Source organism: Rhynchophorus ferrugineus, unplaced genomic scaffold (assembly GCF_030347505.1).
Source record: "Rhynchophorus ferrugineus isolate W39M unplaced genomic scaffold, kcgeb_rfMv2 rfM1, whole genome shotgun sequence".
Taxonomy (NCBI): Eukaryota; Metazoa; Arthropoda; class Insecta; order Coleoptera; family Curculionidae; genus Rhynchophorus; species Rhynchophorus ferrugineus.
In genome coordinates this window covers 72,079,821-72,103,168 of record NW_027472580.1, presented here as the reverse complement: position 1 = coordinate 72,103,168, position 23,348 = coordinate 72,079,821, and the positions used below count along the sequence as shown (strand labels likewise).

At 32.3% G+C, this 23,348-nt stretch overlaps 1 protein-coding gene and 1 long non-coding RNA gene across 2 annotated transcripts in view; both read left to right on the top strand.

Annotated features, from left to right (window-relative positions):
- The window catches only part of LOC143190135 (potassium channel subfamily K member 18), a 447,462-nt gene that overhangs the window by 415,030 nt on the left and 9,084 nt on the right, over positions 1 to 23,348 (top strand). Inside the window, exons 3-4 of the mRNA XM_076394264.1 lie at positions 19,052 to 19,228; positions 19,292 to 19,537. Of these exons, the coding sequence (XP_076250379.1) occupies positions 19,052 to 19,228; positions 19,292 to 19,537 (423 nt within the window). The remainder of the gene's footprint in view (positions 1 to 19,051; positions 19,229 to 19,291; positions 19,538 to 23,348) is intronic.
- LOC143194178 (uncharacterized) lies at positions 11,074 to 12,525 on the top strand. The gene is made up of 2 exons (XR_013005203.1): positions 11,074 to 11,155; positions 12,227 to 12,525. It is a non-coding gene; the product is annotated as an uncharacterized LOC143194178 (long non-coding RNA).

Sequence of the window (23,348 nt, the reverse complement as noted above, 5' to 3'; positions counted from 1 at the left end):
TAATCGGAAAATACGAAGAAATAACAGTGGAAAGAGAATGCTTGTGCTATTTTTATCTATTAGCAGTAACAAAACTTTTCAGGGCCAATTCAGCCTAGATTATATATTATTAGAGAGAGAAAACGGTATGTATAAACGGTAATGGTCGCGAGATTAAGACTTAAATCAGAAAGTGGAAGTGACCACTACTTATTAATAACACAAGAGACGACACTAAATATAGACAACAGAAAAATTCATGCAGAAAAGGTACATAGAGACTATGCTATGATAAAGGTTGGCGCGTATGCAGTACAATAAGCCTGTGATAATAAAAAAAAGATTATATATTAAGAAAAATAGAGCAAGACAATGTAAAAGCACAGCGACCAAGCAGAAAACATAGATAAAATTTGGAAATTCTGGAGAGAGGATGGAGACAAATATTAAAGAAAACTTTTGGATAGTTTCAAAATAGAGCAGAAAAGAAACATCATGTAACTATAAACATATAAAAGATAAAGGAAGACACATAATAATTGACGATGAGAAAATAAGGTATAAAAAGTACGTTCAAGTGTTGCTTTGAACGCAAGAACCAACATGCGAAAAAACATGCTGGTCAATAAGAAAAGATAATGAGAACAAGAGATAAAAATAAAAAATTTAATTATAGATTTTATTAAAAATACTGAAAAACGGCACGGGTTTAAGATAAAATATTACCGGAAATGTTTTAAAATGATTTAAAGGCGAAAGGCATCTTAGATGATTATTTGAAATTTACAATAAAGTATGTAAAGAAGAATGAACCACACAAGACTGGTAAATAGCGCTTATTGTTTCAATACATAAAAAAGGAGACAAACGTGACTGCAATAACTGTAGAGAGATTACTATGCTATTGCCGCTATGCTATTGTGAAAATTGGTAAACAATAATAGATATATAATTAATAAAACCAGTAATAAACAAGCCACTGGCGGAATCGCAGAGCGAATTTCAAAAGCAAAAAAGTTTACAGGAGTAATGCAGGAAATATTCAGGACTGACTATGCTGATATAGATTATTTCAAACCGATAAGTTCGTACTAGTTAAAATAATATTGTAAATAGATAAATAGATTTAGGTTAAATATTTAAAAATTTTTATTTTTCTCCTTTTAGTATTATATGTTTACTGAATAAATTACACAGTTATTTTGTTAAGTATTAGAACGGATAGCCCAAGTAAAGGTGCCGCCTGTATGAGGAAAAATATGAATAAAGAAACTATGAAGTTAAATAAGGAACCTTTCAGGTCCTTGGTTTTGTTACCTAGTCTAGGTGATTTGACGAATGTTCCAATCAAACTGGAACAAAAAAAGCTGCTGCCCTGTTGGGAAATGTATCATCGACCTGTGAGCTCAACGTTCTAACCATTTCACCATAGAAACAGTTGAACGTTTCTACGACGTCTCATATGATATGTATATTGCTTACAAAGCAAAATGGCTGACTTTTACACTGAACTATTTCCGATTTTTCATCACATCAGTTCAGCAGAAACATTATACATCGATAACATTGTACGTGCTTTTGAAATTTGAGGTGTTCCTTCGATTTCCCCCCTTCCCCCTATCAGAACCTGATTTGGTCCAATAGGACCACCTCGGAAGTGCAGCCTGTCGAATAAAAAAGGAATTTTGAAAAACCGGTCCATAATTGACAGAGAAATCGGCGAACATACATAAAGAAAAATATACGCCACAAGAACAAGCAGAGATAGTGACAAACTTCGTTGGAAATAATCGTTTTATTTTTGCCACTCAGCGGAAATTGCGTCAATGGTAGCGGAACTTTTGCCGCATCCTATATATATATATATATATATATATATATATATATATATATATATATACAACCGAACATAGAATCTCCTCCTTTTTCGAAGTCGGTTAAAAAGAGACAACTTAATTGGTAGGACCAACAGAGCGTCTGGAAGACCGGTTAAGAATATTTAGCCGTAAGGACGGAGAGGAAAACTATCAGAGAAAGAGAAGAAAAGAAGAAAAATCTCAGCTCTGAAGCAAGATGCAAAAAAGAAAGAATTTTCCGAATTCGAAAATCAAACCGACATCAAATATGATACACATACACACACACACATCTTGGTCGTTGCCATTTCCTATTTTCAGTGATGATCTTAATCTAAATATATGCTGAAATAATATGAAATAATATAAGATAGATCCAGGAGAGATTATCATTCCTAAATAATACTACTAAATATACCAATAAATTGCTGCTATTTTAATTTATTTACTTTTACTTCTGTTTTTGGTTGTTTAGTATTCAATTTTGTTCTTTTGGAATACAAATATCCCATTTCAAAAAATCGACTTATTTAAAACTCGTACATCAACAGGTCAAGATTTTAATCAATTCCATTTATGGAAGTCGCACTTGGAATAAATAATATCAAAAATTATTACAAAAATTAGGTAAACTTAGCCAGACAATTCAATTCGAATATTGGCACACCATCAAAAGCAATCAACTAATATCACCATAGAAAATTAATTTCCCTGAGGTTGGGAAACTCTCCGCCTTCCTTGAAATGCTCTGGTAAGGACCTAATTGAACTTCCTCTTGCCTATAATTACGAGAAATATCAAAAAGGAATAAAAGCAACTGAAGAATTCGCTGACAAGCCCCTTGGAAGAATTAAATAAAATTTGGTTCGGTTTTTGTTCGAATTTTATTACTTCCCTTTCTTTGTTAAAAACTCGTTTACAGCCACATCAAGTACAATTGGAGGCCTCTCATAAATTGCGATTCTAAAACAGTTCATTAAAGGTAACAGGAATTATTTTTAAAAAATCTAACAATTGTTTTAGTCCCAAATTAATTTTTCCAGCAATTGCACAACATCACGAACAAAATTATGTAACACAGTTTTCATATGTTTTATGATTTTATATTAAAAATGTTTAGGAAATATTAACATAGAGTTTGCGAAAATATGCGCAAAGTTGACACAATGTCTCTCTCTTCTATCTGCTCGATGCGATTGTATAGACAGCATCAAATATTGCTCCTTGAGAAAAATAAAGTAGATATGTAAAAACGGTGAAGCGGCATCAAGCATTAAAAAAAAACACTTTGAGGGTACGCTTAGCCCTCAAAATTGATGTTGATTCAAAATTACGACCATTCTCTTTCTGAATGATTTGCATTGCTCCAAATAATATCTTAAGGAAACAAGAATTGAATTTATTAATTTTAAGCAAAAACAATTTCGATTGTGGCTATATGACATATATACATTGTATTGTATTGTACAGCGGTAGCGAAGCTGAATGATTTGTTGATAAGGAAAAGCAATGTGGCAAAATAACAAAGAAGGAAAAAGCAAAGAAGAAAGAAGAAAGAAGAAAAGTCTTCTTCCCTAAAAAATAAAAGAAAATTCTTAAAAGGTATATACCAAATAAAAAACACAATGTTAAATTTCATTATTAAGTTTTTAGGTATCCAATTAATTTCATTAAGCATAGGGGTGTTCTTTTAGTGGGTAAGCCCCTTTTCTACAAATATATTAACCTTCTCTTTATTTAAAAACTTTACTCTTTCGCAACTTTTATTCTATAATAATTACTGTTTGAAATATAAAGGTATGTATCTCTATAAAGATGTTGTTATAAAATGTTGACCACGATGATTTATAACGTATTCTATGATTGTCTTCGATCATCTGCATTGTGTACGTACCTCAGCGATTAGAATGGTTGAAAGCCATAACAATTGTAACTTTATTAACAGCTGGTACTCTTCATAAGGTAGTTTGTCTGGTTTTATGCTAAGAATATAGTTTGTCCAACTAATAGTGTTTGGCGGTGGCACATTTAATAATTTAAGTTAGAGTTTTCTTACTTAAATTACTTTTTTCTCACAGCAAAGACCTTATTAAATACTGCTCTAAATATTCATTATACTTAAATACATGACAATATTAGGGTTGCAACGTAATTATTATTTATGTATATGTCTGAAAATTATGTAATTTTAAGTTTAGGAAAATTATAAATGCTCCTATTATTATTAGTATTGTTATTAGTGTTACTATTATAATTATTGCTTTTGAACCTAATGGTTCAGGCGAGCAGTATGTTTCGACGCAATTTTAATTATTATATTTAAGGCAGTCGTTTAAATTTTAGATTACGAAATTGTAATATTTTTTTCTGTTGTATAGTTTAGGGGTCTAATTTATAAGACTTTTTAACTGATTTTTGTAATATTTATGACATAAGAAAAGAATCATGGCTTGATACAAAACTTAATAACGGACATGGCATCGAATGTGAATAACATCGAAGGTGATAACATGGCAACCAAGAAAGTGTTATCTGACCTGACACATAGATGGCGCTACTAGAATTAAATCCATATATTTTTATGACAGATGTCTGATGAACAGATGACAGATGTATGTTTCTTTTACAGATGTCGGATCATTAGTTTGTGAATTATAGCATTTTAAGTAAAGCAACTTTTGTTATTGTGAAAAAAATGGATAAAAAGGAATTTCGCGTGTTGGCAAAATATTGCTTTTTGAAGGGAAAAAAACAGTTGAAGCAAAAACTTGGCTTGATGCTCAGTTTCCGGATACTGCCCCAGGAAAATCAACCATCAAGGATCCGTATGCTAATTATAGACGTGGTGAAATAAGCACCGAAGACGGTGAACCTAGTGAACGCCCAAAATAAATTATTGCCGATGAAAGTAAAAGTAAGTAATAATAAATATAATAAAGTAAGTAAATTGAAACTAAATGAAACAGCAGGCACTCTAAAGATATCAACTGAACGTGTACATCATATCATTCACGAATATTTGGGTATGAGAATGATCTGTTCAAAGTGGGTGCCGCGCGAGCTCACTTTTGACTAAAAACAACGACGGGTTCATGATTCGGAGCAGTGTTTGAAGATGATCAAGCGTAATTAACCCGAGTTTTTGCATCTCTTTGTGACAATATATGAAACATGGATCTATCATTTCACTCTGAAGTCCAATCGACAATCATCCGATTGGACTGCACACCTCAAACCCGCTCCAAAGCGTGGGAAAATTTAACAGTCGGCTGTCAAGATTATGGCGTCTGTATTTTGGGATGCGCATGGAATAATTTTCATTCACTAACTTAAAAAAGGAAGGACCATCAACAGCGACTGTTACATAGCGTTATTGGATCGATTGAAGGACGAAATCGCCGAAAAACGTCCGCATTTGAAGAAAAGGAATGTGTTGCTTCACTAAGACAATGCAGCGTGTCACATTGTCACACCTATCCACCGTATTCTCCAGATCTGGCCCCCAGCGACTATTTCCTGTTCTCGGATCTCAAAAGAATGCTCGGTAGAGACAAAACTTAATATCGCATGGCATCGAATGTCTGGTGATAATATGCCAACGAATAAAGTGTTATCCCATCGGCTCGTTGTGTAAATATATTTTTCATTTTTTGAGATATTTTAATGCCCATTAATATTCAGTGCAGCAACAAAACGCTAAAAATAGTTTCAATAAAAACTGCAACAACTTAATATTTAACAGTAAACGAATTTTATGAAAAAAAGGGAGCCTCCATTATCTTGTTCGTGTTCAAACTAGCTGATTAGAGACGCAATCTGTTCTGTCTGGCATCGGCATTTTTAATCAGAGTAATAATAAGCAGCGATTTGATATTTGTTAAAACAAGCCAAGCATTAATACTTGCCGTTTTATGTTGATGACAAATTATACATAACCTATCAGGACTCTTAATATTATTAATGTTATACAGAACGTATCTTCAATTGTTTTTTCATGATCTGTTGATTTATATCCAGTATCCATGAATGATACTGACATGGAAGCAATAGAAAATCAAATATCTGGAACCAGCTCAAGCTGGAATGTTTAATATCAGAGCTACCGCATTGAAGATGAGTTCTGTAACAATTACAAAACATCTGATAGCTTTAGTGATAAAAAAATTCTATAGTAATTATACGGTTAAATTTATAAACCCTATAATATAACATATGCGAATTGTATACTAATTTGAAATCCAAACTAATATAAAAATATTTTTTAACTCTATTTACAGTACTGACTTCAAAATTCAAACTCAGATATTGTTTTAATGTCATTAAAATAATTAACAACAAACTATATGGTGAAGCTTAACTTGCATTTTTACTTTCTCCACTTTTTTAGAGTCTTCTTTTTACCTACTAGGGTTTACCTGAACTGAATCTACTGAGAATGACCATCTCACAAAACATTCGATTTTACGCAGCCATATACCCATTTACCAATTTACCCAACCCATTTACCGTATAGCTTCAGGCACTTATTATGTAAACATTATATTTTTCTTGTAATATAATAGTAATTGGTACACGAGAGGGTATCACAGTGCATTTAAACTACCTATTCAAAACGTTTCCGAGACGTCCGGGTTTATCGCTTTTTGAGTTTTTGTTCTTCTTGAAAACGTTTTTTGTTCTATCTTTCTTGCGTGAATGTAGGTCGATTTCAGGTTAGAATTTCATAAGATTTACCTACTTCTTAACATGGACCATGAAAACCAAGGTCCTCACTTTTAAGTCTACCAACTGACAAAAAATCAACTTATCTCTTTTAAATAAAAACAATTAATCTTATCTCTTTTTAAATCCTTTCCTAGAGATTACTCAGTTATTTTACGAGCTTGATTTTTATTTATATAACGTAACAAAGTCGCCGCACCTGTAAACAACGTTCCAGCAAAGATGAAGCAATAAAAAAACGAATAAAATTTCTTACTTTCATTTCCTCTCTGATAATTCGCTTCAAAAAACATTCAGCGGCTTTACATTTTTGCCATTCGTTTTATTTCTTTCGGTCTTTTTTCGGAACTTTTTTCATTACGGAAGACTCTGAAAGTTCAGCGGCTTGTACAGATATGATTGTCAACCGAATTTTTAATATACAGTATCTATTTGACTTTAAGAAATAAGAATGGTTGATTTAAAAAGGTATATGATAGAGATAAGTTCATGTAGAAAAAGCTATAAATAAACTATTTATTTTGAGAAGTTATTCATAATACATACTTAACAAATGTAACATCCACCACCATACCTGATTAAAAATTTACTGTACCCTAATCTATATGCAAACTCAAGCGAAAGCAAGTAATGAAGTATATTAAACTTAATCTGCATGATATCACTCAAATATGACGTAGTTTAATAAGTTTAGTCGTTAAGAAAAAACGTTTTCCTTTGAAATACATTATTACTCACTATAACATACTTTAGTATAGTTGTTCCATATCTAGAGAGTTCAGGATATTAAAAATCCAAGAAAACTCGAGGAATGAATTTGTTTACCTTTCAAGAAAGTTTTATGGGAAAACACTCAACCAAATGATTTGCGTTTTTGATTTTTCAAAAGCCTTTTTTAAAGCCAACTTTGTGCTATTAAGAGAGTTTTCAGAGATATGCAACTTTTAAGTCTTCTATTATATATTGAAGCATTATATTTATATTACTTCTAGTAGAGAATACGCGTAAATCTATGATCTTAAAACTTGTTTATGATTTCCATTCAAGTTATTTTCTTTTCTTTTTTAGATGCTTATTTCAACAGAATTTTGTATCAGGCTTCATCCCAAGTTACTTAGCTTATTGCTTCATGGGTTGATAGTATTATTCATAGATATATTATCATTGACAGTTTATAGTTATTATAAAAATTGTTGAATATCTGTTATCGATTGTACTTTCGTCCGCCAGTTTGCCTTTAAAGGTACTAGTTACTAAGTTTAAAGCTTGTCTACCCAAATTTCCATAGTACCTCTTTACGGAATGGTTTTCCAAATGTTGATGGCTACCGAATCCAAGTATCTCTAATATACGGCTATAAAACTATATATAAAACATTTTCTCACGTAAAAAGTAAACAATAAAAATGGTTAATGTGGGTTATCCCTAAAAGATAAACATATACCATCGCGGACTTTTTTGTAGACCTTTTTATGGTGTACAATACTGTAGTACATTAATTTGATCTAACTCGTAGGGTTAGGCAGCGTTTTTGCTAATTGCTAAATAAGCCTAAAAAAATAGCTTAATTTACGACATCACGTTAGAAACCTCTAAAATTAGCAATGTTGCCTTAGTATATTATGCATGTATTATACATATAAACCTTCCTCTTGAATCACTCTATCTATTGAAAAAAACCGCATCAAAATCCGTTGCGTAGTTTTAAAGATTTAAGCGCACATAGGGATATAGGGACAGAAAAGGCGACTTTGTTTTATACTATGTAGTGATATGTCAAAAATGGGAATTTCCTTTCACTTTCGATTTTCATCGTATACTTGATCTTCGGATATATTCTTCTTCTCCATGCGTCCATATCACAAAGTATCGTCGTTGTATCTGTACCATGAGACCGGTTGATCACTTGTTATATCTGTTACTCGGACCTTTAAATCTTTCATTAACAGGATTGTGTTGATTGGGGTTAGCGCTGTACCCACTTGTATTGCTTATTTGTAACGTATTCTTTGAAGGCAATAGAAGCATTTTTCCAAGTTTTGTCTCTTTACACATATTGCATTTGCTTTCTATGATATTTATTGCATCTAATGTGGGTAAGTTGTTCAAGAATGACGCTATATATATATATATATATATATATAATATATATATAGAACCTATAACGAGTGTAATTGTCAACGTGTTTGTACTTCGAAAAGTACTTCGAAAGAGTGTCAGTGCATCCCAATGTACTCGCTAATCAGCTAAATATGCGACGTTATAGTGAAGTGCGTAGACTAAAACGTTTAACACCACCTGATCTGATTACTGGACATATGTAGATCACTATCAGCATTGGCTTTACTGCTCTTTGCTGATAGTTATTGCTTTTATTGTAGTATTTATGATTTTCTCCAGGTAGATTGGAGAAATAAAGATAATGGATATATAGTGAGATTATATATTATATGATGTATCATCAAGAAAGATTTTCATTTTGTCCTCAAAGTCTTTTATATTGGTCACTATGGTTGGGTTTCTCCTATATGTTGGTATAATAACGATGTCAGTATCATCCTTCGTGTATATAGAACTTGTAGTTGTATGATTAATAAATTACTAAATGGTACCAGCAATTGTAGTATTCTTGATATGTCCTATCGTATGAGCCCACTCGTTTTTTTCTAAAAGCTGGACAATTGTCTCTCCCACGTTGTTTATTATAATTTCTACTGCTACACATTAGGATGTTGCAGCGGTAGTTAAATGATTGGACCAATGCTTATCTATTCGCTTCATAGGGTAGAAATGAATGAACCACTATGTCCGAGTTTATGGATCTTTTTGACTTTTGGCTCCTCTTGTAATCGTTCATATTTATTTATTTTATTTTTCTTAGAATAAAATTAAAAAATCCGTAAAGAAATACAGACCTGATTGACCTTGTAAAATAAGCATTTGATGGAGCCGGAAAGTCTGCTAGAAGAGGAGATCAGAGGAGATAGCAGGTTTGCTATCTAAGTGCTCTCCCGATTGCCAAGACCTTGCTCTAATTCCATTCTAAGCATTAGATGTTTGTTATTATTCGTAGAATGTTGAAAATATGAAAAATCTAGCATGAAATAATCATCTAACATCACTAATCAGACTGTGTAAGGCCTGGCGACTGTGGAGAACTCCATGTTGACAAATGAACAGCCAGTAAGTTTCACAAATTACCAAATATTAATGCGAAATCTCCATTGATATCAACTGAACGTATACATAATATCATTCACGAATATTTGGGTATGAGAATGCTCTGTGCAAAGTGGGTGCCGCGCGAGCTCACTTTTGACAAAAAACAACGAGTTCATGATTCGGAGCAGTGTTTGAAGATAATCAAGCGTAATAAACCCGAGTTTTTGCATCTATTTGTGACAATAGATGAAGCATGGATCCATCATTTCACTCTGAAGTCCAATCGACAATCATCCGTTTGCACTGCACACCACGAACCCGCTCCAAAGCGTGGGAAAACGCAACAGTCGGCTGACAAGGTTATGGCGTCTGTATTTTGGGATGCGCATGGAATAATTTTAATTCACTAACTTAAAAAAGGAATGACCATCAATAGCGACAATTACATAGCGTTATTGGACCGTTTGAAAGACGAAATCGCCGAAAAACGTCCGCACTTGAAGAAAAGGAATGTGTTGCTTCACTAAGACAATGCAGCGTGTCACATTGACACACCTATCCACCGTATTCTCCAGATCTGGCCCCCAGCGACTATTTCCTGCTCTCAGATCTCAAAAGAATGCTCGCTAGGAAGAAATTTTCGTCGAATGAAGAGGTGATCGCTGAAACTTCAGCCAATTTTGAATCAAAGGGCAAATCGTACTACAAAAATGGTATCGAAAAGTTTGAGGGTCGCTATAATCAGTGTATCACTCTTAAAGTGAATTATGTTGAATAAAAAAAACTAATTTTGCCAAAAAATTGTTTTTTACTATGATTGGCCGGGGACTTTTCAGTTGACCTCAATCACAGACAATTGCAAGTACAGTAGGAAGACCATCCTGTCGCCTTGACCACTGCGCCAACGAAGCCAGCTTTTTCTCTGATTGTTTAAACATATTCTCCCCGACTAGATTTATAATATATAATTATCTATTTTTCTTCAAAATGTTATTTTCAGTTTTTAGTACTTTTCTTAGTTCCACCTTTATTATCTCTATAAACGTTATAAATATTTTTTATATTTTATAATTTTGTTTTAATTATATTATAAATAACATACTCAATAATTCATTAAAACAATATTCTATATAAGTATTGCAAAGTGCAAATATTATGAATCATAGGATAAATATCAACTAAAAATTACATTATATATAATATCTTGTTCACGTAAATAGACCAATAATAATAAAAATATTAAAATTAAACTAGTCCTATTATAATGTACAACGTAATATTTGTACTATTGCATGACCCAATTTGCCTTAATAATGTTTGACGTTGTAAATTCCTTCCGCGACCACCATTAAAAGGAATTTCATTTAATTATCTGCCTCAAAACACGGCATTAATTCAAAATGAATATTTCCACCATTGTAATTAGTTGTTTGTTGGTAAGTTTGTATGTATTTCTAATTAAACAGTGGTATATATATTTCAAATTATTATGATATGTGTATATTTGGTTATTATTTTAAATTACTAACTATTGAATTTAAATATCAAAAATTTGATAGTCACAAATAAACAATAATACAAAAAAGTAATATTACACTTATAAAGTATACATTTTGTCCATATAATTACAAAGTACCATATATCCGTCAACATAATTGATAGCCACATAATATTGTAATTGTTTTAATTTAGATGAAACTTATGTTAAAATATTTGAATAAAACATTATTAGTATTAACTCATCGCAAAAAAAAATTTAAATAACGTAAGCAATATGGACAAAAATTATACCTTTACATATTGAATGATATAAAATTAATTCTATAGCCATTTTTAAATATACAATTTCTAATAAACAAAGCAATATAATAATAATTTCCATATTATTTTGATTTTTTTCTGGCCTATTAAAGTCAATTAAAAACGACAACAATTTAACTTGGGTTTACTCAATTTCAGACGATAACACATTATACTTTTTCTATTCATACCTATAGCATTAATGGTGTTCCATGAACCTGTATCATTTTTTCTTAATTCACTTAAAACATCTCTTCTCATGTCATTTCGCGATTTTATTAAGATCCCAAGTGACAGTAAATACCTGAAGGTTTCAGCGTAAGTAATCATTTCTGTAGTATCTGGATACGTCTATAATATAATAATTCCTTTTTCTTTTTTTTTTGCTTTTCTTAAAATGTTTGTGAGCTCCTACATATATAATAATGAGAACATGTTTTTAAACTTTTTGAATCACAGTCACACTTTTATTATTCTAATTACATATACACATATAATATTATACCAAGTTCACTATAATAAATTAAATTTGATACCAAGAAGTTTCCGTAAAATTTAATAAAATACTAATTCATTACCACCAGTCAATATTTTTGCGGAAATTACAGTTTTTTATTAAATGATATTATATCGCAAGAACTGTAAATTTACTAAATAATCAAACAATATTTTGTTCATTAACCTATTATGTTATATAATTGTTTTAGTTCGCTTTACTGCAGCTACATTACAATGTGCAGTCGCAATCAACAGTACCAGATACATGTAGCAATACTTCTCTAACATGGGCAGCTACCGAATGTGATCAATACTACCGTTGCTTGCTGGTATTGTGGAATTACTATGTAGTGCTGACCAATTGCACCACCGGACTTTCATACAACTCCACTCTAGGAGGTTGTGATAATACAACAACTTGTTAAATCAACACGAACAATGATAGATGTAATACATAAGAATGATAAATATATCCATAAAAATAAAATAGAATATACATAAAACATGAAATGCATAAATAAATGTAAATAGAAGATACAGGGACGTTTTATTTAATTTTCAAATTATCTACACAGAGTGCGTCTACAATTTTACACAAATAAGCTAACGTCTAGTTGTCCAAATTTAGTCCACATACGTGTAAGAATTGTCTCTGCGTCTTATTAATGGATGGGGATATGGATATATATGGAGATATGGAGATATGTAGCAACAATATAAATTCTCCTTTAATTTTCCTTTTAATAAACTCGATGATATTGTTTACAATTTATTTTGCTGAAATGTATAAGTAAAATTGGTGCCAAATGAAGAGTTGAGAAAGTAGATGGATGGTGAATTGGTATTTCGAATGAGAGACATACCAATATCGCCATCACTGTTATTATCTGCTAATATCAATAAATCAATAATATCAATAAAGCTCGTTCACTGAGAGACCTATAATTTATATAGTTTTGTTGACAATGAGATGCATTGTGTAGATTCATTTCTCAAGTAGTATCAGAAAAATACTTTTTTTGTTTTGACCTAAAACCAGGCGATGGAATGCATGACGCATTACTTGCCCTGGAGCGACAAGTTGGACTGGGTTATGTGGAACTGCCTTTGGGCTTACCAATACACTAAACAGAAACCGCCTCACAGCTGACCCCTGGCAGTCACTACTGCTACTGTATTAAATTTGGGGATATGACACGCGCCAACCGGGCAGCTGTTATAGGCACGAGGACCCGGCGGAAGAGCAGCTAGTAACTAACTGTTAATTCGTGATCTTAAGTTAACACACGACTGGGTGCCATCATATGAGGGCAAAAATTTTGACTGCAGCTACGGATGAGTTGCAGTCTATAGAAAGGTGAAATTAGCGGTGACGCAGTGCTAAGCTCCCAGCATGTCGACCAGAAGAACTTGAGCTGAGTTGTGGAAGGATTGAGATATTAAGGGCTTGATTTCTGGAGTGTCGGTTTCTCTGTGAATTTGATTATTTCTGACTAACTATAGAGTGTTTAAGATTCTCTTGATCAGCTTATTTTAGAAAACTTGAAACCGTTTCACGTGGTTGGGTGTAACAAACTTGAAGTAAACATTAGATCCGTAAAGAAATACGGACCTGATAAACATCTTGTAAAATAAGCTTGATAGAGATGGAAAGTCTGCTAGAAGAGCAAATCAGAGGAGATAGCAAGTTTGCTATCCCCGAACCTCTCTGGATTACTTTCTGGATTTGGGAATGCCAACCGAATCGTCAATTTAAGTGTATACCTAGGTAGGTGACGTTATCCAGCCATGAAATTATTACGGTGTCGATCTTGAGTTGTGAGATCCACAGGTGTGTAACGCTCCTTATCGAAAATGATGGCCTGGGTTTTCAGAGTTTTGATTTGCAACCTCCAGAATTTGAACCTGTTAACCGCATGATCGAGCTGCTTCCATAAACGACCTTGAATAGTATCAGCAATCCTGGAGGCCATGAAGAAAACAGTATCGTCAGCATAAAACTCGACGTCAATGTGCTCTTTTCTCGGCAGATCTAAAACAAAGAGGTTAAATACCTCGGCATCTGTCTAGTTGGTGAACGAAATTGGAGATATCACATGTTTTAGTCATAACAAACATAACATCAAAAAAACTGAACAGATCAGACTTAATATTCAAACATCCCGCAATTGATATAATCAGATATTTATCTCCGCCACACAAAATTGGCGTGGACAGATTTTGAACTATTAAGTGTCTAGTTCAAGTCCCTAGTTAAGTTGTGGATCTTGTTAGAACTACCACTTGTTTTTCTATAGCTCTAGGCAGAGCTATGTCCTTTACCATAATCACTACATAGTATAAAACAAAGTCGCCTTTTCTGTCCCTATATCCCTATGTGCGCTTAAATCTTTAAAACTACGCAACGGATTTTGATGCGGTTTTTTTCAATAGATAGAGTAATTCAAGAGGAAGGTTTATATGTATAATACATGCATAATATACTAAGGCAACATTGCTAATTTTAGAGGTTTCTAACGTGATGTCGTAAATTAACCTATTTTTTTAGGCTTATTTAGCAATTAGCAAAAACGCTGCCTAACCCTATGAGTTAGATCAAATTAATGTACTACAGTATTGTACACCATAAAAAGGTCTACAAAAAAGTCCGCGATGGTATATGTTTATCTTTTAGGGATAACCCACATTAACCATTTTTATTGTTTACTTTTTACGTGAGAAAATGGCTTATTTACGAAGCTATTTTAAGCAATACGGCATTAATCCTTATCGAATTAAGTACCTTAAATACAGTGTGCAATTAATATAGATCAATATGGTTCCTTTCAGCATGTAAATTAAACAAATATTTTCGGAGATATTACAAATTTAAAATTTGCGTTTAAAAATGTGTAATGTAATAAAAATTGTATGAATTTAGATATTCCAAAGATAGCAAGAAATCTTCATAGTAAGTATAGGGGAAGAGGAATTGTTTTACTCCAAATTTAATGCGTGCAGGCCAAGGGCAGTAATGAATGAACCAAAAATACTGGATCGATTTTAATCATGTTTTCATTGAGTGACATAGGGATATATATTTTATGCCGGTGCAAAGTCGGAGCGGGCCGCTATGTTTTTATATACAACGTTCATATTTTTTCTGTAGTGTATTTAATTTAGTATCAGCATTGCACCCATGCGAAGCCGGGGCGGGTCGCTAGTGATAAATATAACAATGTAAAATATTTTTGTGTGTTTTCAACAGAACAATAATATTAATTTATACAGATTTTTGGAAAATGGTTAGAGTGCTCTCGTTATTGCCAAGATTAGTGAGGACTCTAATTACACTCTAAGTATTATATGTTTGTTATTATTCATACAATGTTGAAAATATGAAAAATCTAGAACGAAACAATCATCTAATATCAGTAATCAGTCTGTGTAAAACCTGACGGTTTTGGAGAACTCCATGTTGATAATTGGACAGCCAGTAAGTTCCAGAATTTAATATACCTAATATATAATCGTTCAACATATTATTCATAGATGACGTCGAAAATACTCAGAAATGCACTTTGTAAAAATGTACAATTGGTTTTAAACTCGGAGTCGATTGTTCCTTCTATTTTACCCTAGTCAGAAAAAGAAAATGCTGTCTGATGCATCGGAACACATAACCGCATCAATCTATAAAATTCGATTTGTGTTGGTACTGGTCGACATTGTTGTCAAATTTCTACAAAATTCTTTAAAACGCTAGTGATAATAATTAGACCTTATAAACCGGCAAACGTTAAAAACCAAATGTCCAATTTCATGCGGCAACATCACGACGTGCTACGCGACGCTATACATTTTAATGACGTACATTATCTGTTTTCTTAAACAGACTATATCTGATGTAATTTTTTAAGCTTTTTTTTAATTGTTAATAGATTCTAACAATGAATATTTATTTTTTATTGCCCTTAGTAGTTCAAATCAAAATGAAATCTTTATTTGAAGTGAAAGACATTAATCACTGATCCCCCACCTTACACTCGACACATCCTTAATTTTTAACTATTTTTTCCAAAATCGTGTTATCACTTAACCTCTTTTAGAGTAATCTAGCAAATGAGTTACGATAGTACAGGATAGCTGATATTTGTTTTCTAGTTATGTGTTAATTTTGTTTATATAACATGATTTATTAACGCTAAACATAAAATTACATCTTATTTTGACCATTTTTCTTTAAATATATTGATTCATCGGGGTATTTCATAATTCATAGTTCATACCAAACCAATATCCTTTTATCGATGGTATATAATCGCCATACACCGCCATGAATTGAAACATATACGTTTTCCATTAAACAAAATTACATACACATGCACAAAACGTAAAAAATAAAAGTATAAGGACAAAGCTTTGACGAAATATGTTATAGTTGCTATGCGTCCGATGCGATATAGCATAAATTATACCATTAACTGCAAGTGATTTAAAATTAATTCATAGTCCCTGTAATAGCTGAGGGTGAACAATGTGAATAGACACAAACGACTGTTTGAAAGCATGGATTATCTGAAATTATTTGATGCTAAATCTCTAATGTAAACGAAATAAATTTAGCGTTAGTCAATTTTATCCCGATTAAACTATTAATAGAGATATCTGCTATAGAACAGATATTCTTTTTGATCCTATTAAATTAATTATTTTAAAACAAAGCCTATTAATACAGGATGGCCCCGAAAGAAACACACCATCTTTATTTCAATTATGATCAAAATATTTAACTAACTTTCTATTCTTACTTTAAATATAACAGGTTGTTCTTTCGTTTTTCAAAAATGTATTTATTTCTAGCCTACCTGGTATTATTAGTGCTTATAGTAGTGACATATAATCAAACCAGATCCAACAAACTATTAGAAAAGATTATGATCTATGTTGAATTATTTGTTTAATTCATTAAATAATTTTGGGAACGTTGGTTCAAGTCAATAAATAAGTCGTTCTTAAAGACGTCAGTGATTTACGAAACTGACATCAATACCTGAGTATTCGTTATCTTTTTTTAAATAAAAGTAAACTGTCTCATAATTACTTATATTACCTATACAGTTACAATACAATGTATCAATGTATCAATATCAATGTAAAATATAAAATAAACTATCCGGACTATCTTCGATCATACGGATCGATCTTATTTTATACACTTGACTAATAACTAGTCGTGAATATTTTCGTGATTATTTCGCGAATGGTTTCGTGAATATTTTGTGAATCACTGACATCTGTAAGAACGACTTATTTATTGACCTGAACCAGCGTTCTGAAAGTTATTTAATGAATTAAACAAGTAATACAACATAGATCATAACCTTTTCTAATAGCAGATATAGATATCAATTCAGCAATATATATATAGTACTCTTCGCGCTCCTATTTATTAGGTACTAGCATATGTTTTGACCAGTGATACAAATATATTGATGAAAATGCGAAGTATTACTGTAAACAAAATTAATTTAAAAATTTGCCGTCAAAACGTCAAACAAAGTCCATCAAACACTTTTATAAAGTGGAGATTTTGATATTTATGGCGAAAAACGGTTTAAGTGATCAAAAAATTCAAAGCCAACGAATTGCAAGACTTATTGGATGAAAAATTAAATCAAACTCCCTAAGAAATTTCAGACCGCTTGGTACTTGAATGCACTGTTTCCAGAAAAGATACAAAAGGAGGCAAAAAAGATCTACCAGGTATTGTGATTGATCGAAATCCAAAAAGTCAGCAGTTAAACCAGGAGAGCCATTCACATTGACGCCGAGGCGGAGTATTCATGGTTATAAACTATTCCTCTATAGAGCCACCAGCTAAAACCGAATTAAATTATTACTGCAGGTATCTACCGTCATTAATTGAACAAGTTGTACAAAATGTTGTAGCAAAAATGATCAGTAATAGCAAAAAATACGTGCAAAATTAACCTCTTGAGTGAAACACTGTTATAACTCTATTGGGTAATTCATCCCAGCATACTCACCAGGCATAGCGCATTCTGATTACCATTTGTTCAGATCTATTCAACATGGCTTGGCTTGTATATGGTTTCAAAATGTTGAAGAAGTTCGAATTCTAAATCTGTGATTAAATCCTCACCATACCAACATCTTACTTTCTACACGTTATCGTCATGTTACCAGAAAATTGGGAAAGTTGGCAAACATTCTAATATATTATTTTCATTAATATATGATTAAAGGGAAGAAATAATCAGAATGCATGCAAGCACCTAATAGATAAAGCAAACTGCGTTTACCATCATTTTGAAAGAAATAGATAATCTATAATGCCATTTCACTTTGTATAAATATATCTTGAAGAAAATATTTGCATATCACGTCAACCATAAGTATTATTTTAATTCCTCAAACTGACCATGAAATCATATAGCGCCTATATATATAGACCACATCAAACTATATAAAAAGCTGCAGGTAAATTAGATTAGAGACCTTTATCTGATCCCTAGACAGATCCCGAGTTAGCATTTCTAGAAATTAATAAAATCCTTTACTTATCCTTTGGATTTGGGTTCCCTTTCTCAATCGCAATAGATTAAGGAACAATGCTCAAAATTCCACAATTACCACTTTCCTTACAAGAAATATCCTTTAAAAAATTATAATTATCAGTAGGACTCAAAATATTTAGTTTCATATAGTTAATTTTAATGTTTAGCTTACAGAATTCTTTTATAATATGCTGGTACTTCCAGAATTGCAATCTTGTTGTAAACTGTTCTTCACATTGTGATCAAATCTAGTAATTTCTCAGATGATTATCAACAGAAGCTACAATCAGAAATCACGCACAATTAGTTTTCAATATGGTTCTGTACCACAAGGAATCCACATCATAACATCATCATACTACATCAAAAATGACAACGATAATATCAGAAAAATATATTTTATATTTTAACAGATTATATTGCTGAATGCTAACTATACTATAATATTGCTAATAATAAATTTATTCATTTCAGAACGCCTTAATGTACTATACGAAAAAAACTGGACGCAACTTGTGACTGAACAATTGAAGAAATTCGAGAGATCCGTAGTAGAAAATGCCAAAAACGATGATACAATCACTATGGCCACTCCTAAATGGACATTTGGTGGTTCCCTCCTTTATACTGTCACCCTTTTAACAACCGTAGGTAAGAAGAACGCTCTATCTTTTAAAACTCTGAAATTAGACATAATGTATCTCCATATTACAGGTTATGGAAAATTATCACCAAGAACAGCATTGGGAAAAGTGATCGCAATATTTTACGCATTAATTGGAGTCCCTCTCATGCTGATACTGCTCTCAGAACTGGGCAGCGTATTGGCGCATGGGGTACGGAAAGGATACTTAAAGATTACTCTCCACAAAAACAAGGAAAATATTCCCTGTCCTACAGTTGGCTATCATAAAGCTCCAGCATCTCCCCTAAGAAATTATTATTGCAAAGGAGTTGAAGGTAAACGTATTAGATTCATTTTTCTTTTTGAGAAAATCTACAAGATTCAAATGGTATAACCGGTTATATAAATGGTAATATAAATTTGAAATGATATGTTTATTTGAGATAAGAACTGGTTTTTCCATAGTTTAGTAATGGATGCAAATATGACAAATCTTTTCTGGTGGTAATTTTGCAATCAATCTCTCCAAATACCTGTTTTATCAATTTGAGGATGATAATAAAAATATTATATTGAAATAAATATTAGCATTATAATGTCTCACAAATAATAAATTACTTATATAAGGCTTTTCAATTTCGAAGGTTTAACATTTGCAGCCTATGACGACAATGTTGTTTGACCTGTCGTTTACAACCTGGATATATTTATATATATATATATATATATATATATATATATATATATATATATATATATATATATATATATATTGACAAAAAAGGTGACAAGCCCAATTTTATAATTTGAGACAGAATTTTATATACAGTACAAATACATGTTATTGTTTAATATACCATCCGTTCAGTTCAGGGGACTTCAATACATTTATTCCAGTCACCTAATTTTATAGAGCCAGTTATTACAGCTAAAGACCATCAAATACACTTTTCGAGATGTGAGAGCAACCAGGAGTTAGTAGGGACAAAACAATACGTACTTTAATTTACTGACTTTCGCACTAATTTTCTATGAAAGGACATGTACTGATTTTTACTTCAATAGCCGGGTCTTCTATAATAATATGAGATTACGGTTCTAAAGTTACTAATGTTCTAATGAAGATAATCTGCACACAAAAATCAGTTTACGCACTAAAAAATTAATGCTAACAACTTCGTAACAGAGTTATGCAACTCTCGTTTCGTATACTATTCCGTAGATTTTTTGGAACATTGAATGCATGCTATAAAACTCCAATACAAAACTTACGATACACCAGTAACAACGAGCCAACAGAAATATCACAACATAAGCATCATTGATACATGATGACAATGGACTTATTTAACAATTGAAAAGAATAACACGCTTTGAACTTGTGCTGTTCATTGTGCTCATTTGCTGAAGTTTCAAATGAACATTATGAAAGATAATTATATATAATGGATTAGGATAATTTCGTTTCTTTTTACATACTTAAAAGCTATTGTTTTCATACAAATTTCCACTTAGAAACACTTAATGATACAATTAGACACATGTATTATTTTTGACGGCTTTTTGTGGCTTTTCTGATAAAACTATAATTCCGTCACTTTGGAATTTCAGAAATGTCTGGACGAAAACCTAAACCAAGTAATTGTTATAGGCTCTTTTGAAATCGACTTTTCACCATTAAGAGGATGTTACCGCGACCGAGATAGATCGTACCTAGGTGGAGCAAGGTCTGGGCTATACGGTGGATGCATCAAAAATTCCTATCCAATCTATCTTAATTTTTACCACGTCACTGAATATAACCACGTAATACCTATTAGCAAGGTGTTGAGCCACAATTTGCTTTTAAACAGCTACAATTTTTTGCGGAATAGATTAGAATTAGTAGAATGTCTGAATAGTTTCCAACGGAATGTTGTCGCATTTTTATACCGAAACATCTGTCAATTGCTCCGTTGATGTAGCACATGAAAATCTGCTCCTTCCTCATTTTCTGTTAAATAATGATTTAATTATCTTGATCTCTGGTGATGGTGCTGACCAATGATGCTGAGAAAGATGTTTTAATGATATTTGACATCTCAACCAAAAACTAAACCTTTTTGCCTGCCTGTAGACTTTTAGGCATATTATCAGCTTGAAATATGACAGAAATATGCTAGTTAACTTTGCCGATGAGGATGTGGGGATATTTATTCGCATTAATCTGAAGCGTGATGTGAATGAGAAGAACAACTGAATACCACAATACTTCCACCCAAATTAGACTGGAACCTCCCCCATGCTTGAGTGTAGGAAACAGTCAAGACAGATCGTAATATGTACACATACGTATGTGTTTATAGGAAACAATGTAAACAATGATTATACTGCATTCTTCCAATCAAATAGGTGTATAGGTTTTATGGTCGTTGCACCACTTGTCGAAACAGTATAAAAGTAAGTGTTAGGTTCTGCTGCTACAATTCTTTTTAATGTTCGGCGATCTGGGTCAGTTAACTTTAGCTTTCGCCATTAATCCTTTTCACAGATACTTCAGATATTTCACACTTCTCGTTTGTACAAGGTTAAACAATTCAGCTATTTTCACACGTTTCTCCGATTTGAGCAATATATGGAAATAGACACAAAACAAAACGCATTGCATTATTTATACGTAAGCAGTGTTGGTAGCATGTAACAAAATATACTATATAGCATGGCATTCATATTATATTGTTTTTCCCTTGTATATGATGTAGCGTTGTCGAAAGACAAGAACAACACGACGTCTTGCCATTAATCTTGCTTTTGCTAGGTTCGAGCAACTCATTATAATTCCTCTCTAATTCAATCCAACCAAAAACTTAGCATTTCTCTCCTTTGAGTCAATGCAAGTTTTTCAACCGTTTGTTAAACTTCTCCCGGTCGACCAACATCATTTTCACATATTACAGTATTGCACTTTTTATCGCGCATAATCATTTATTTCAAAAACGTCTCCATTTCTTCTCAAATAAGCAACAAATCATGAATGTATTACAGTATTCACCGTTAATTCATATGAAACCCAAGCAATCTTCTTTATATATTCAGTCATATATAAATGATTTCACACTCCAGTATTGTTAACACTGGGCGCGACAATCCTAAGAAAAGCAAAAAAGCCTAATCTTACCAACAAATATACTGACTGGAACAAATTCAGATTAATACTGCAGGAACAAATCAGTTTAAAAGTAAGACTTAAAACTATAGATGATCTTGAGCAACAAACCAAACATATAACTGAACAAATTCGGTCAGCTGCAAAAGATGCTACCCCAATTGCAAGAGAGAAATCAGAATATGAAGTACATTACCCCCTCGAAATTAGAGAAATGATAAAAGAAAGGCGAAAAGCTAGAAGAGTATGGCACAGAACCAGAAATGCTGCTGATAAAACCACTTTTAATAGAATTAGTAATCAGACAAATCAAAAGATCAAAGAATATAAACAGAATTGCTTTCAAAAGTATTTAAGTGAATTAAGCCCACAAGCAGACAAAGATTATTCGCTATGGAAAGCAACTCGAAGACTTAAAAGACCAATTATTCGAGTACCGCCTATTAAAAATTATCGAAATGAATGGGTTCGACGCGACAATGAAAAAGCTGAATTGTTCGCAGAATATTTAGCTAACATTTTTCGGCCTAATGATATAGAATCTACCATGGATACATCTCCTACTTATCAACCCGATGTAGATCTAAATCTAATTTCCCCACTGGAAGTTGCCATTGAAATTGATAACCTCAATCCTAAAAAGGCACCTGGTATAGATGGCATTTCACCTGGATTATTGAAAGAACTGCCACGAAAAGCAATCATCATGTTGACATATATATTTAATGCTTGTTTAAGGCTGAAGCATGTCCCGGAATGCTTTAAAGTTGCACAAATAATTATGATCAAAAAACCTGACAAACCTGCAGAACAAGTCGAATCTTACAGGCCTATTTCGCAACTACCTGCAATATCAAAGCTATTTGAGAAGCTGATATATAAACGTGTTAAACATTTGGTAACAATACCAGATTTCCAGTTTGGTTTTCGAAATCACCATTCAACTATCGATCAAGTGCACAGAGTAACTGCGGCTATTGAAAGAGCGTTTGAAGAAAAGA